The 16009-nt window shown below is 50.0% G+C and overlaps 1 protein-coding gene across 3 annotated transcripts; it reads left to right on the forward strand.

Moving 5' to 3' along the window:
- The first annotated feature begins 378 nt into the window (after window positions 1-378).
- On the forward strand, window positions 379-15496 carry ZNF74 (zinc finger protein 74). Of its 3 annotated transcripts, none has more exons than XM_045815166.2 (5): window positions 379-881; window positions 1228-1310; window positions 8367-8493; window positions 8947-9045; window positions 9927-15496. In XM_045815166.2, the coding sequence occupies exons 1-5, from the start codon at window positions 848-850 to the stop codon at window positions 11588-11590; spliced, it is 2007 nt and encodes a 668-aa protein (XP_045671122.2). In that variant the 5' UTR covers window positions 379-847; the 3' UTR covers window positions 11591-15496. The 3 variants fall into 3 exon arrangements, with proteins under 3 accessions (XP_045671122.2, XP_045671123.2, XP_087713645.1); XM_045815167.2 differs by having other exon boundaries at window positions 8950-9045; XM_087857519.1 differs by lacking the exon at window positions 379-881 and having other exon boundaries at window positions 895-1310.
- The last annotated feature ends 513 nt before the right edge of the window (window positions 15497-16009 follow it).

The raw sequence follows: 16009 nt of genomic DNA on the forward strand, positions 1-16009 counted from the left end.
GGGTCGGAGCCCACCCGACTCCACCTGGAGACATGAACGAACTGACAAGATCATTCCACATTTCTGGGCACCGCTCTCTCGCACCCTCAATGAAACACAAACACCGCCCCACATAAACACACACTCACCGAGATACAAGCGCCTTTTTGCAGCAACGGGTGTGAAGGAGAGTGGGGCGGGGCCAGAGCCCTGGGTTGCTATGCCGGGAACTACATTTCCCAGAAGGCTCTGCAATACGCCCATTGCGTCAGGGCGCAAGGGCAGCTCCGGGATCCCGACGCCCTCTGGGAAATGGAGTCCGCGCCCACGCGACGCAAGGGCTACCGGAAGTTGTAGTTCGCGTCCGGTCCGCGCAGGCGCACTTTTCCGCGACGGTCGCCGGGTTGCTCCTTTGTGGTAGTCGGTCGGCTTTTGTAGGAGGCCGGTCCGCTTGCTCGCGCATCCCTCCGACCGTTGGTCGGTCTGTCCGTGCGCCGCGGGGTCTGTCTGCCGGCCGAGCTGTGCTGCCGCCGGCTCCTGACGGCTGAGCCTGAGGCCGGCCCTGGTCCCGGCCCTCAGTGTCCCGGGCGGTGTGTGACCCGCTGCGTGGGGCGCGGGTGATGGGACGTGAGCGCAGCCTGGGGTGTGGGGCGCTCGCTGAGCCTGCCTGACCCCGACCTTGGGTGGGGGGACGCAGGGGGCTCCGCGTGCGTGACCGTGCAGCCGGGAGTGCGGGTGCGACCCCACGGGGCTCCCCTACAGGCTGTCCCTGAGCCCCAGGAGCGGGACCCGCGCCTCTGGGCCTGGCCTGGGGCCCAGGAGGCTGCAGAGCTGCCCACGCCTCCGGGGAACGCTGCCGAGGGGCGCCATGGAGACCCCTGCCCCGAAGCCCCAGGAGACAGGTACAGTTGGCTCTTCTAGTCACTGGGTCTGTGGACTTGCGCTTGAGGAGACTGACAGGTCAGGCTAGTTTCCCAGAAGCAAGCACCTAGCCGAGTCAGGCCTCCTGCCTCTTCACCGTGCACACCCGTTTGTTTCCACTTCTCAAGCATGCTGAGGAGGAAGGGGATGGCAGTTTTCCCTTCAGATTGTGCCGGATATTGGGGCTCGCTCCCCTCCTCACCTGCGGGGGGCGGTTCCTGACTGCGCTCTGATCCAGCCCGATGCCGGGGGGAGTGGGCTTTAGCTCAGCCATGCACCTGGTGGCTATGGACAGAACAGCCCCTTTGACTCATTTCTCCTCCCCAGCTCTGCCCTCTCAGGAGCCTGCTCTTGCACTCAAAAAGAATCCAGACCAATTGGGTCAGGGTCTCCCGGAAGCCAGGTCCGAGGTGAGTGGTTGTCTTTTCTTCCTTCTGAACATCTTGTTCTTGATGAAGAGGGTTGGCATTTTTCCCCTACCCAGGATCTTCAGTCATCCGAAGACCCCTCTCCCCCGCTCCTAATCTGGGGCCCTGCTCTCCCTTCCTCAGGAAGCTCAGGGCATGGGAACAGCTTGGATTGAAGAGAGTCCAGGTGTGCCCTTGAAATGAGTGTCCCTTCCAGCCTCATTACGCCCAATGGGTGGGTCGTTTGCAGGACTGTTTGCCCAGCACTATACCAGGAGCTCTGAGGAGTGGTTTTAGTGGAACCCCAGCACATGGATGACAGCTCACATGAGATCACTTCAGTCATTTCCACAGGCAGACCTAGGGGATGCTCCTCATCTGGGAGACTTTCCTGGGATGGAATCGGGCGGGGGGCGGGGCGGCGGTGAAAGCACTGAAGGAAGCCTGCGTTGCAGCACCAGGGTAAGAGTGATGGTAGGGGGTGTGTCCCTGTGCGCTTTTCCTCTGTGCATGCACCCTGAAATGGGGCAGTCAAGGAAAAACCTGGAGTTTTATTAGAGGATCTGGGAGCTCAGCAAGGAATTGGCCCTGGGGCCACTTCTGCAGCTAAGTTAGGGCCCAAATCCCTCCTTTCACAGACTTTGGGTTTTGTTTCTCATTTTGTTCTACCGCCTAAACCACCCCCATCCCTCATAGTATTTAAAAGGGTACCGTTGATAAGGAGAGTTTGCAGTAGTGAAAAAGTCTGGAGGGTTAAGGGTCCTGTGACTCAGGATTTTGTGATTCTGTTAACCTCCCATTTGAAAGGGGTCTGATTACAGAAAAATAGAAGTAACTATAAAACACATTATGAGATGTGCCTAACTTCTGTAATGTGTTAGAATGTTCTCTCGTTCTATGATACACTCAAGAGACATGACAGTCAGATGTAGTATATGATCTTTGACAGGCCATAGATCCAAAAACCCAATAAAGGCAGTTTGGGACAATTGAGGAAATTTGAAAATGGATTTATCTTAGATCATCTATATGATCAACATTAAATTTTGGGGGTATGATGATCCCACTGTGATTGGATAAAAGAATATACTTAGGATATACAAGGTGAAGCCTATAGTGTGAGATGCCGTGATATCTGCAACTTACCTTCAGATGGCTCAGCAAAAAGTGCATGTGCGTGTCTGCGCATGTCCTTGTGAGTGACTGCCTCAAGGCAGTACCCTTCTTGTGCATGGGTGTTATTCCTAGATCAGGTTCTTAGATCCTTGAGTAACTGGTCCTCCTCTCCTGAGTACTCTTCTCACCTGGCAGTCCCATTCAGACTCACAGTCAAGTGTTTTGCTCTCCTGGGACATCCCACATGATCTGTTCTGACTTCGCACTGGTTTCATTACCACACATCTGCATTTGATTCCCACACCTGCCCCCTGCAATTGTTTCCTATCCTACAGAATGAAGATGCACGGGACATGGGCTTCACCCAGTGGGAATAGCCCCCAGACAGGCCTGTGCAAGGCTCAGATCCTACCCTGCCCTTGCCAGTTGACACCCGCACACAGAAGCCATGCGGCCTCTGATAGCCCTCTTTCTCCAGCACCACATTCTGACGTCTCTGGAGCTTTGTTTCTGCCCATGTTTTTCCTTTCCTCTGCCGTGACCATTATGCTTCATTCCTGCATGCCTCAGTTATGGGCATGTTCTCAGCATGTGTCATGACCCCCACTTTCTCATCATCTTGAAATCCAGTGGGTTTTTTGAATCACATTTATTGAGATATAATTTACATACAGTAGGGGGCGCCTGGGTGGCACAGCGGTTAAGCGCCTGCCTTCGGCTCAGGGCGTGATCCCGGCGTTACGGGATCGAGCCCCACATCAGGCTCCTCTGCTATGAGCCTGCTTCTTCCTCTCCCACTCCCCCTGCTTGTGTTCCCTCTCTCGCTGGCTGTCTCTATCTCTGTCAAATAAATAAATAAAATCTTTAAAAAAAAATAAAATAAAATAATTTACATACAGTAAAGTTCTCCGATTTTAAGTAGAGGATTTGATGAGTTTTAGCAAATGTGCACAGTTGTGTAACCAGCACAATCATAACCTAGAATGTTTCCATCAACCAAAAAGTTCCTTCATGCCCCTTTGCAGTCAGTCCTCTCCCCTGCTCCTTGGCAACCACAATTTTGCCTTTTAAAGAATTTCTTATGGAAATAATATAGTATGTAGACTTTGGTTTCTTTTTTAAAAGATTTTATTTTTAAGTAATCTCTATACCCAATGTGGGGATCGAACCCACAACCCAGAGATCAAGAGTCACTTGCTCTACAAGCTGAACCAGCCAGTTGCTCCAAGTAGTCTTTGGTTTCTAATTTCACTTAGCATAATGCTTTTGAGTTCATGTCTTTATGTGAATCAGTAGTTTTTTCCTTTTTACTGCTGAATAATATACCATTTGTATTAGTTTACAAGGGCTGCCGTAGCAAAGTGCCATAGATGGCTTAAACAACAGAAATTTATTGTCTTAATTCTGGAAGTTGAAGATCAACATGTCAGCAGGGTTGGTTTCTTCTAAGGCCTCTCTTCTGGGTTTGTGAAGGTACCTTCTCCCAGTGTCTTCATATGGTCTTTCTCTGTATGTGTCTGGCTCTAAATTTCCTTTTTTTTTTTTTTAAATAAGGACACCAGTCCTATTGGATGATGGCTCACCATAATGACCTCACTTTACCTTATTATCTCTTTAAAGACCCTATCTCTCAGTATAGTCATTTTTCTGAGGTACTGAGGGCTGGGACTTCAACCTATGAATTTGGAGGGGTCACAACTCAGCACAAAACACCACTGTATGGGTATTTACAATTTGTTCATCCATCCACCAGCTGAGGGGCATTAGGTTGTTTCCCAGTTTTGGCTATTACAAGTCAACCTGCTATAAATATTGGAGTACAAGTATAGACATGTGTTTTAATTTCTCTTGAATAAATATCTAAGAACTGCTGAATCAGATAGTAAATATATATTTAATTATCGATTTTATTGATCATTTCCGAGAGCCATCTTTTGGTTTCATTGATTTTCTCTATTGCTTTTCTATTCCTACTTCATTTATTTCAGATCCTTACTATTTCTTTCCTTTACTTATTTTGGTTTCTTAAAGTTGAAACTCAGATATTGATTTGCCACCTTTCTTCTTTTCTCATATAGCATCCGATGCTATAAATTTTCCTCTAAGCACTGCCTTAGCTACATCCCACAAATTTTATATTGTATTTTCATTTTTATTCAGTTCAAAATAGTTCCAGTTTCTGTTATGATTTCTTCTGCAACCATGTGTTTTTTAGGAATGTGTTTAATTTCCAAATATTTGGAGGATTTTTTTCTAGGTATCTTTCTATTATAGATTTCTAATTTAATTCTGTTGAAGTTAGAGAAGGAACTTTGTATGATTTGAATTTTTTCAAATTTACTAAGATTTATTTTATTGCCCAGAATGTGGTTTATCTTGGTAAATGTTCTGTATGCACTTGAAAAGAATGTGCCTTCTGCTTTTGTCAGCTAGAGTGTTCTGTGAATGTCAGTTAAGTCAAGTCGAATGATGTGTTAATCAATTGTTTTGTATCCTTACATATTTTCTGCTTATGTGTTCTATCAAGTATTGAGAGAGATTACTTTGAAATTACCAAGTATAATCATGGGTTTGTCTGTTTCTCTTCAGTTCTATCAAGTTTTTGTTTTATGTATTTTGAAGCTCTGTTGGTAGGAACATCTATATTTAAGATTGTTGTGAGCTCTTAATGAATTGCTGTTGTGATAATGACCATTACATAATCACGTAACGATTATTATATAACACCTCTCTTTGTCTCTGATGATGTCCTTTGCTTTGAAATCTGCTTTGTCTAATGTTAATATAGCCACTTCAGCTTTCTTTTGATTAGTATTTGCAGAGTATATCTTTTCCTATTCATCCACTTTTAATCTACCTTTCTCTTTGTTTTTAAGCCTTTAGTCTTGGGCTAATTTTGTCAGACCACTGTGGCTATCCTCTCCTGGGGACTTTACTGAGTGCCCATATAGCAGGAAGACGTTCCACTCTGGCTGGTCAGAACATAAACTACTCCCAGCCTTGTGTGAGTTTTAATGATTGCTCTGCCTACTTCTTTCTGGTGTTTCTTTTCCTGGTTTGGGGTTGTTTCTTCCCAGGCACATGCCTGTTGGTCCTCAGTCAGTCTCAAGTGGATCCAGGGATCTGAGTCTGTGAAATTCCCTCTGCTCTGGCATGTTGCCCTAGAGATTTTAATCTCCTGGACTCCCTAAACTCTGTTCTTCTTCAACTTAAGACCACAGGCTCTGTCTGGGTATCACCTCCCCACAATGCCATCTGGAAACTGCATCTAGGTAGGAAGACGGGGTGGTTGTAGGGCTCATTTTGTTTCCCTTCTCTCCGTGGTCTGTGTTCTGAGCTGCAGCTTGTCCAGTGTCTTGAAATCAATCATTGTTTTATATGTTTGCCCAGTTTACTAGTTGTTTGAGGTAGGAGGGCAAATCTGGTCCTTGTTACTGTTTTGTGTCTGGAAGCAGAACAGGAAACCCAATTTTGACCAGCCTGCTGCTTCACTCCTCCAGCCCACACTCTAGGCTGGATAGGACTCTCATAGTGGACTTTCAAGGCACAGGGAACCCACACTCTCAGCTTTACTAGAGATAGTAGAATAGGTTTTGCTTTCCAAAATGAATGTCCCCCTTACACCTGTCCAACGGTGTAAGACCATCCCATTTCCCCAGGGACCATCCCACACGTGGTATTTCCAGGCTTTAAACATTTTGCCTCTCTGCTACATGCGAAATGGTATCTTTCTGTTTTATTTCTCATTTCGGGATGTCTAGTGTGATCGTCTCCTCACGTGCTTCTTAGTCATTTGTCAGTTTTCTGTGAATTGTCTGCTTATACCCTATGCGCATTTTCTTTTTTTCCTTTCTTCTTAGCAATTTGTCAGTGTTGCCTGCAGAAAACATAAACTTGTGGGGCTCCTGGGCAGCTCAATCAATTAAGCATCTGCCTTCAGCTCAGGTCATGATCCCAGGGTCCTGGGATCAAGCCCCGTGTTGGGCTCCCTGCTCCATGGGGACTCTGCTTCTCCCTCTCCGCCTCTGCCCACTCGTGCTCTCTCTCTGTCAAATAAATAAAATCTAAAGGAAGGAGGGAAGGAAGGAAGGAAGGAAGGAAGGAAGGAAGGAAGGAAGGAAGGAAAGAGAAAGAAAGAAAGAAAAAGAAAGAAAGAAAGAAAGAGAAAGAAAGGAGAAAATAAAAGAAAGAGAAAGAAAGAAAAGAAAGGAAAGAAAGAAAGAAAGAAAAGAAAGAAAGAAAGAAAGAAAGAAAGAAAGAAAGAAAGAAAGGAAATGTAAACTTTCATGAAGCAAACGTAAATCTTCTCCTCCTGGTCTCCGGGTTTGCTAACATGCCAGGCAGGGACTTTCGGAATTGTCTCCCAGAAGCCCCCACATTTAGATCCTTGCTGCACCTGGAGTTGTGTTTTGTGTATGATATAAAGAGGGGCTTTATCTTTCCTACTGTTTTATGCTGGCGTTTGTCTTGGCTCAGGCCGCCATAACAAAATTCCGCTGACTTGGCAGCTTCAACAACAGAAATTGATTTCCTCACAGTTCTGGAGGCAGGAAGTCTGAGATCAGGGTGCCGGCAGGGTCCGGTTTGCTTCGGCTCTCCACCTGGCCCTCACCGTGCTCTCAGGCGTGTCCTCAGAATGCACAGTGGGGAGAGAGATCTCTTTTGTCCTCTTCTCGGAGGCCACCAGCCTTGTCAGATCAGTAACCTCAGTTACCTCCTAAAGCCCCTGTCTCCAAACACAATCACACTGGAAGGGAGGGCTTCCACATAGGAATTTCAGGGGGACACAGTTTAGTCTGCAGAAACACTGAGAACTATCTAAAAGTATAAAACACTTTTAGAGCTAAAAGTCAAAGCTCTTGTGACCCCAAAGGATGTCCCCACTCTTCCCGACTGCCTGGTAGGCACAAGGCCTCTCGGGGCTGGACGTTCCACACCCCCGTGCCTGACCATGGCTGCTGATGCAGACCCAGGGTTTCCAGAGAAACCTGGTGATCCCTGGGAGCTTGGCCGCATGCCAGTCACTCCCAGCAAACAGGTAGGTGGGAGCCAGGCCACCCCAGCTTGGTTTAGTCTTCATTCTTATGTCTAATGTGATGCCCTGTCTACGAGTTAAGCCAGGCTCCGATGGCAGCCGCATCTTTGAAGAAGGAACCACCCTTGTCACCTTAGGTCGGCACCCTGATGGGCTTTGAGACTCGCTTATTTGCTGGGTGGGCTTGGAGTGTGGAGAGCAAGAGGAACACTGGGGGTGACAGCCTGGAGGCTCCAGAGTGGGTGAGAAGCCCCGGTCAGCAGAAGAGCCTGGGGTTCTAGAACAGGAGTGTGTGCAATTGTCAGTGACCAGTGCTGGGGAGGGTGGGAGCAGGTCAGTACATGGGCCCAGGGAGGGCAGGGGAGCAGGGGTCCCGCGGGAAGGTGTGGGAGGCTGGCAGGAAGAAGAGTGTGGCTCCCTTGGTCTCTTGCTGACAGAACTTGCTGGTAAGTACAGAGTTTCCGTCCTTAGGGTGTGATAATGGCTTCCTGTCCAGAGTAGGGTCCTTTTGCGATGGTGAGGTTTGAAGAGGGATTCTGGGTTCTTTGTACTATTCTTTCAAGTTCTTAAGTTGGACATTCTTAACCCTGGGAAGCATAGCATCTTCCCCAGAACTTACAGCAGCCTTCAGCCCACGGAGGCACCCACATCCAAGCTGGCCAGGTAGCTTGGCCCTCCCAGTCCAGAAGGCCAGGTCTGCTTGGCGATTCCCGGCCCAGGCATGGTGTGTATGTTGGGGTTGTATGATAGATGGGCCTATAGCACAACCTTCCATACTCAGAAGAAGGTCACCAGAGGTTAATCCTTCATTCCTAAGGTCCTCAATCAACATGTTGCTCCCTTGGAACCATGAACACAGTCCGAATCAGTCCCATCCTGGGTGAATGAGAATGTGCATGTCATTCCAGGAATCAGTGACTTTCAAGGATGTCGCTGTAGACTTCACCCAGGAAGAGTGGGTCCAGCTAGACTCCCCTCAGAGGGCCTTGTACCGTGATGTGATGCTGGAGAACTACCAGAACCTTCTTGCCCTGGGTAAGACAGCTCCTCGAAGCTCAGTGTGCAGTCTGGCCATTCTGCATGCTGTAAGTATTACCAAGCATGCCTTCAGTGCCGGCCTTGGTGCAGGCCCTGCAGGATGTGGGAGATGTGGCCACTGCACTCATGTTGGGGCTGGGCACTACATGTAACTACCAGCATCCTTGCTTGGAGGTGGGGCTGGTCCTGGGGTGGGGCCAGAAGAGAGGGAGGGGGTTGACTGGGGCCTGGGAGCCCAGCCTGCGCTGGAGCTTTCCAAGGGAGACAGGGCAGGGGTGTCAGTACCCATGGGGGTCCTCAGAGTGCACACTTCACTTTGGGTTCTGCATGTAAGACACCCCCCCCCCCCCGTCCCTGGGGATGGCACACACCTCTCGGTGCTGGCCCTGACAGCCCTGCCCTGGGGAACCACAGCACACAGAACCACACACACTGCTTCCTCCCTGCAAGCAGGACCCCCAGTCTGCAAGCCGGATGTGATCTCCCACCTGGAACGAGGCGAGGAGCCGTGGCAGATGCCCAGAGAAGTCCCTGGAGGGGCTTATTTAGGTGAGTGGGGGACGCAGTGGGGGGATATGCAGGCTCCTGGCTCCCAAGACCACCCCACACGCTGCCTCCATGTGGTTGTGCTTCCCTGCCTTCCTTCAGCACACGCAGAGCACCGACTGTATGTGGGGAACTGTGGTGGGAATACAGCGGTGAGCTGAACAGGCAAAGACATCTGCCTTCGACTGGCGGGAGGCAGAAATCATGTCTGTGTCTGGAAACATTTCACAAGGGGCCCTTGTCGGATGGACGGGGCGGGGAGTATGTATGAACCGAGAAGAGGGCAGAGTCAGCCTGGGGGTGTGGAGAGGTGGGGATCACAGTTTGCGGAGGTGGCTCCGAGGGGTCGGCCCTCCAGGGATATGAAGCTGATAAGAGACGAATTAAGCTTTTAGAGAAATGTACATGCATCTCCGGGCGGGAGCACACCCTCCGGCTGCAAGTGCTCTAAAGGAGAGACCAACGAGAGGCGGTCTGGGGCATTCTTTTCCCTTCTGGCACGAGGGAGAATTGAGATGTCATTATCATTTCTGGACTTGTGTTTACCCCGTGTTCACACCCAGCCCCGACCTGGTTCTGACACAGCATGTCTCATTCAATGTCTCAGTAAACGAATCGTGTCCAACTGCCAGGCCCTGTGAGCTCTGCTCTGTCCCTCGACCCCCGTGGCTCGATTTGGAGTTCCCTGTCTCCTCCTCCCCCCCTTGTGGGCTTGCGGCCCATCTCACCTGAGATGCGTACCCCTTGGCTGGCCTTCGCACGCTCTGGCTGTTGGCCTGTCCTCTCTTCTCTGTGCCTGTGCGAACCCCTGTCAGACCTTAGTCTGGGCTCTAGGGCCATGCCTCTGCCTGATTACAGAAGATTGCATCTCCTGTTTCTTATAGAAGGGGAGCCCAGGCCTGGGGTGAAGGACCAGTCGTGTCAACAGCAGGGCGTTTACAAGAAAGAGCCTTGCCAGGAGCCCATCACCGAGCCACTGGGGAGAGCCAGTGTCCACAGCCCCGGTCTGGGCGAAGGGTGGGCCCAAGAGGGCTGCGCGGCTGCTCCGGTGAGGGGCGAGGCTGCGCCGCGGAGGCCAGCACCAGGCAGGTGTGGGGACGTTCCCCCAGAGGGGCGCTGGCAAGGCCACGAGGCATCTGAGAAGGATCTCCCCCCTGGGTGCAGCCTCTTCACCCCCCAGACCATTCCTGCAGAAGGAGACCCTCCCGACGGGCCCACCGAGAGCTTCCAGGCCGGCGGGGCGGCCCCCAGGCAGCGGAGAGCGGGCCCGGGGAGAGGCCCCGGCAGGTCCGGCGACCGCGTCGAGCTCCCCCCAGCGAGCGGGCGGCGCGGGGCGGCGGCCGGGGAGGGCCTCTTCGCGTGCGGCGAGTGCGGGAAGGCCTTCGGGCAGAGCTCGTCGCTGACCCTGCACCGGCGGTGGCACGCCCGGGAGAAGGCCTACAAGTGCCACGAGTGCGGCAAGGCCTTCACCTGGAGCACCAACCTCATCGAGCACCGGCGCATCCACACGGGCGAGAAGCCGTTCTTCTGCGGCGAGTGCGGCAAGGCCTTCAGCTGCCACTCGTCGCTGAACGTGCACCAGCGCATCCACACGGGCGAGCGGCCCTACAAGTGCGGCGCCTGCGAGAAGGCCTTCAGCTGCAGCTCGCTGCTCAACATGCACCTGCGCGTGCACACGGGCGAGAAGCCCTACCGGTGCGGCGCGTGCGGCAAGGCCTTCAACCAGAGGACGCACCTGACGCGCCACCAGCGCATCCACACCGGCGAGAAGCCCTACCAGTGCGGCGCGTGCGGCAAGGCCTTCACCTGCCACTCGTCCCTGACCGTGCACGAGAAGATCCACAACGGGGACAAGCCGTTCAAGTGCGGCGAGTGCGGCAAGGCCTTCAGCAGCCGCTCGCGCCTCACCCTGCACCAGCGCATCCACACGGGCGAGAAGCCCTTCAAGTGCGGCCAGTGCGGCAAGGCCTTCAGCTGCCACTCCTACCTCGTCGTGCACCAGCGCATCCACAGCGGCGAGAAGCCCTTCAAGTGCAACGAGTGCGGCAAGGCCTTCAGCTCCCACTCCTACCTCATCGTGCACCAGCGCATCCACACCGGGGAGAAGCCCTTTGACTGCAGCCGCTGCTGGAAGGCCTTCAGCTGCCACTCGTCTCTCATCGTGCACCAGCGCATCCACACCGGGGAGAAGCCCTACAAATGTGGCGAGTGCGGCAAAGCCTTCAGCCAGAATCACTGTCTCATCAAACATCAGAAGATCCACTCCGGGGAGAAGTCATTCAGATGTGACGAGTGTGGGGAAATGTTCGGCTGGAGCGCCCACCTCACGGAACACCAGAGAAGACACAGCGAGGAGAAGCCCTTTGCCATCCAGTTCAACAAGCACCTGCTGAGCACCTACTACGTGCCGGGCGGCCTGCTGGGCGCGGGGGGCGCGGGCATGAGCGGCGTGGACCCGATCGATGCCCTGGACGTGGCAAAGCTCCTGTGTGCGGTGCAGCCCGCGGCCGGCAGGACTTCCCCGCTGGGCAGCAAGCCGGGAAATTAGTGCGGCGTGCCCACCCTTGGCCTCGCTCCTTCCCCAGAAAGCGCAGCAGCTGGATATGCACAGCCCGCCCAGGCCTCCAGATGAGAGACCGGCCCTGCCACCCGTGCCCACGTCCCACACGCCAGGACAACTCTCTCAGAGGTCATCGCCGCCCCAGGAAGCACGCCGCTGTAGGAGAGAAGAGGCAAGGGCTGTCTGAGAATGTCTCGTCATCCTCCTTTCCTTAATGGGCTTGCAAGACGCCGACGCGGGGACTAGGTTTTTCCTGCAGACAGAAAGAAGGTATAAGGATCATTGTGTCCTCAGACGGGCTCCTGGCATGATTTCAATCAGGAATTTCCTTTGTACACTGTTAATGTTTAGAATGATAATAATGATAATAAAAACAGAAGAATTATGAACAGTATTACTTCCAAGTGAACACTGGCATATTCCAGGAGGGGAGAATGATCTTGAATGGTGGGGGTTTAGGAAAAGGCCGATTTCCTGGACTCACCGCACAAAGCAGGTCTGCTGCAGAGTCATCTGGTAGTGACGGCACCTCCGTCTCAGGAGCAGGGCCAGGCTTTGGCGCAGCTAGGTCCTGACACGCCGGCGTCGGGCCTGGCCGTCTAGTCCCCGCCGGGAAACAGCTAGCGCACAGGTGGGTGCTCGGCGTCCATCCAGGTCTGGTGTCGGGAATGTGTGTAGAAGCGCGCCTTCACCCTGCAGGGCGTCCCTCTGCTCCAGCGAGCTCAGCTCGCGGGCTCAGCCCTGCAGGAGGGGCCCCTCCGTGGGATCCGTCCCCGCGCTCTCTGCAGCGGTGGGCGGTCTTCGTCGGGAATTAATGTCCGTTCCGCTCAGTCCCGAGCAAGTCTAAGCTGCTTTCTCAGTGATAATACTTCACATTTACATAGAGAGCCATAGTTTATCAAATGCTTTTTAGTATGCTTTTTAATTATGGCAGCAAAATAACCATATTTCGGGAAATGTGGAAGTAAGGAACAAGGCCCCCATAATTCCTGATAAACTGCATTTCGCACTTTGATACATTACCTTCTGCTTGTTTCAAAGTGGATTTTTACACTACTGCAAATGTGGTGTGTATATCGTTCTAATCTTTTTTCCCACCTGGCTGCGTAGCAGAATTGTTCCAGGGAACTGTCTGGAGTTAACTCTCAGTGGAGGCGCAGTATTCCTTTAGATGTTCTTCTCTTGGAGGTTGAAGTTATTTCCATGTTTTCATTATTATAGATCATTTCACTGTTGTAAACCATTCTTCACAGAGCATCGTTTTGCATTCTACTTCAGCGTTTTCTTAGATTTCTAACAGTGAAAATTTTGAGATAAAGGAAATAAACAACTTGAGGAATCATTTTTGTATGGTTTAGGTGGTGTGTAAAGTCACGCTGTTTCATTATGAAGAAGTCGGTCAGCCATAGTGAGTGGTCAGGCAGGAACGTCCCCTGCGCGGCGTCTCCCAGAGACGGGGGACTCCCTGCTCGAAGCGGGGCATCCAGTCTTCGTTCAGGGCGTGGCGACAACACAGCGGTGCTCCGGGGCACGTGCCACTGCACTGCATTCCTCCCGGGTGTGCCAGCCGGCCTCCCGTTCCGCGGTCCCCGGGGCCCGGTCGTGGCAGTCACAGGCGCTTACGTGACAAGTAGGAAAAGTCCTATTTTGCAGCTGCATTTGTAAAAGACAAACACAATCTGGGCTTAGTTCATCAGGATCACACTCATTTTTCTTCTTACTTCAAAAGAACTGAAAACGAAGCCATCTCTGTAGGGCCCCGGCCGCTGGCTGCTGTCGGCCCTGCAGCGTGCGTCCCCGCGCCTCGTTACCACTGGACTTTGCCTTCAGTCACTAACGAGGCTGAATAGGGAACATGTTTTGATTCCTGGTCTTTTGTCTTGAAATGATTTGAATTTACCCTTCCCCCTCTTTTCATTGGAGACTTGATGTTTCTCTTTCATTTACATATACACTTCTTTTCCTGATTATACAAGCAATATGTATATGCCGAAGAAATTTGGGAAAAGGTTCAGGAAATTTTAAGAACGAGAGGACCCCTTAGTATCAGTTCCTAGGCCACTGCCAGCGCTACACTTACTTCTGGTTTTTTTCTGTGCGCATGTAATATGCCTTTACTTTTAAAGCAAAACTGGATTCATTCTTTGCATGTTATTTCTCTTTTTCCATCTAATGTTTTATGATGAACATTTTCCACATTACAAAATATTTTCCAGAAACATTATCGATGGCTGTGTCTTTCTCTGTCTTCTCATTGTGTCGTGACTGATCTGTTCCTTTATTGTTGAACATCATTATCTGTACCTATAACTAATTCTGAAACATAAACCCATTTTGCCCCTCGATCATTTCCTCAGAATAAATGCTGAGAAGTGGAGTTCATGCAGAGCGCTCACAATCATTGCACGGCATCCTTAATTCCCCCACGTGGGCCCCAAGGGCATCCCGTTCCCGCACCCCTGCACTCGGCGTCATCTCCGCTTTTTATATTTACCATTTTTGATACATCAGGAGTGTTATTGGTTCTTGTTTTTTGACCTTTTTCTTCTCTTCATATGAATTGTCTATTCCATTCTTTGTTCTTTATACACACACACACACACACACACACACACACACACACACAGAAATCGCTTTGACACATACATTTTTATCTTTGTTACCACATTTTTAACGTACGGAGATGTTCAAATTCTGTGTAAAAAGACCAAAGGTCTTTTTCTTTGTATTTTTCCTTAGGAAGCCCCTTCTTTAAATCCTTTTTTGGTTCCACATTTTGCATTTAACTCTTAACATCCGTCTGTTTGGGGTGTAACTTCCAAGGTCCCTGCGCCATTCTAGAATGGCGTTCTTCACTGTTCCTTGGACCTCTCTTTTCTGTTTGTAGCTTCATAATTTATTTCATATGTAGTAGGACTGACCAGGACAGTATTTTCAGTAGGTTTTTTAAAAAAGGCTTTTAAAAATCTATTCTTCCGGATAACCCAGGATTCTTTTTCTCAGAGCTCAACCTCTTCTTGCCCCTGCACACCTCATTGGGATTTTGATTACAATTAACTAGTTTGTGAAGAATTCCTGTAGTTCTCTATGATATTCAGTCTCCACATCAAAGCACCAGTCATTCTAATCTGCCTCCAACCTTCAGAACAGCTGTGTAGGTTTTCTTCGTCGGTGTTCTTACATGTATGTTCAATACATGTGTTTATTCTTAAGTTCATTCTACTTTTGTGGGGTTTCTAAGTCGAGTCTTTCTGTTTTATATAGGACATCTATTGATTGTATATATCTTTTTGTATATTTATTTTACAACTAGCAACTTCATTGAATTATTTGCGGTCTCTAACAATTTACTACTTTATTGGGCTTTCTAGGTAATCTGTCATATAACCTGGAAATAAAAAGCTTGCCTCTCCTTTTCGTATAGGTAGCCTTTTGTTTTGTTTCCCTTTAAGACCCACCATTGGCTAGCGCTTCCAGAGCAGCATTCAGTGTTGGTGGCAGTGGTCATCTGTGGCAGATTCTCTGTGGGGTAGGGGACCAGCATGTGTCACCTCAAAACACTTTGGCCTCTAAAGACTGTGTTACAGCTGGGGTGACCGCATGGCCCAATTGTGAACAATAAGGCTCAAGTGGAAATCTGCTAAGATCTGGGGAAAGTCTCTGCTTTGTATTCCTCCCCTTCCCCTTCTTCCTGCCTGGAACTTGGATGCAATGCCTGGAGGTGTAGTAGCCATCCTGTAACCATGAGACAGTTGATGACAAAGGTCACATGTAGTGGAATGGAAAAATAGAAAGATCCTAGGCCTTGGATGAAATTTTTGAGCAGCTCTTTCAGCCACCACCATTCAACTTTCTGAGTTCTTGTTGTATAAGAAAATAAACAATTTAAGTCCATTTGTCATTCCTCACAGTTGTTTCATTCCTCACTGGCACAGCATTTGGATCTTTATCTTGACTGGAAAGGAGAGAGATCTGCTCTTTCACTGTTAGGTGAAATGCCAGCCGTTGGCCGTGACTGCTTGCTTATCACGTTAATGAACTATCTTTATAGATCTGATTTGCTAAGACTTCAAAACATCAGGACTGGATCCTGATTTTTACCAAACACCTTCTTGCCATACCTCAAAAGTGATTATATGGGTTTCCTACCTTGAGATATAATTGGATTTATAAAAAGATTTTTGAACATTATATCTTCTCTGCATTATTAAAATAAACCCCATTCACCCAAGGGTACGTTAACATTTACTACACATGAACTCACTTCTCTAGGGCTTTGGGTGCAACAAGCAGAATTGTTCCACAGGGAGCCCAGATTTCATTCAGGTTTTGCCCGGCAGTGAACAGCCTGGGATGGGAAGTCCTCCTGCACTCAGCAGGAAGGGTTGCCCCAAATTCAGCTCCTCT

This window comes from Ursus americanus, chromosome 30 (genome assembly GCF_024610735.1).
Source record: "Ursus americanus isolate L20-20 chromosome 30, mUrsAme1.1.p, whole genome shotgun sequence".
Classification (NCBI taxonomy): domain Eukaryota; kingdom Metazoa; phylum Chordata; class Mammalia; order Carnivora; family Ursidae; genus Ursus; species Ursus americanus.

Bases quoted from the DNA above. Each gene is read 5' to 3' on its own strand.
- ZNF74 (XM_087857519.1), top strand. From the start codon at position 1,143: ATGCCGGGGGGAGTGGGCTTTAGCTCAGCCATGCACCTGGTGGCTATG. The intron at 8,494-8,946 runs GTAAGACAGCTC...CCTCCCTGCAAG, and splicing joins CCAGAACCTTCTTGCCCTGG to CAGGACCCCCAGTCTGCAAG. The intron at 9,046-9,926 runs GTGAGTGGGGGA...TGTTTCTTATAG, and splicing joins CCCTGGAGGGGCTTATTTAG to AAGGGGAGCCCAGGCCTGGG.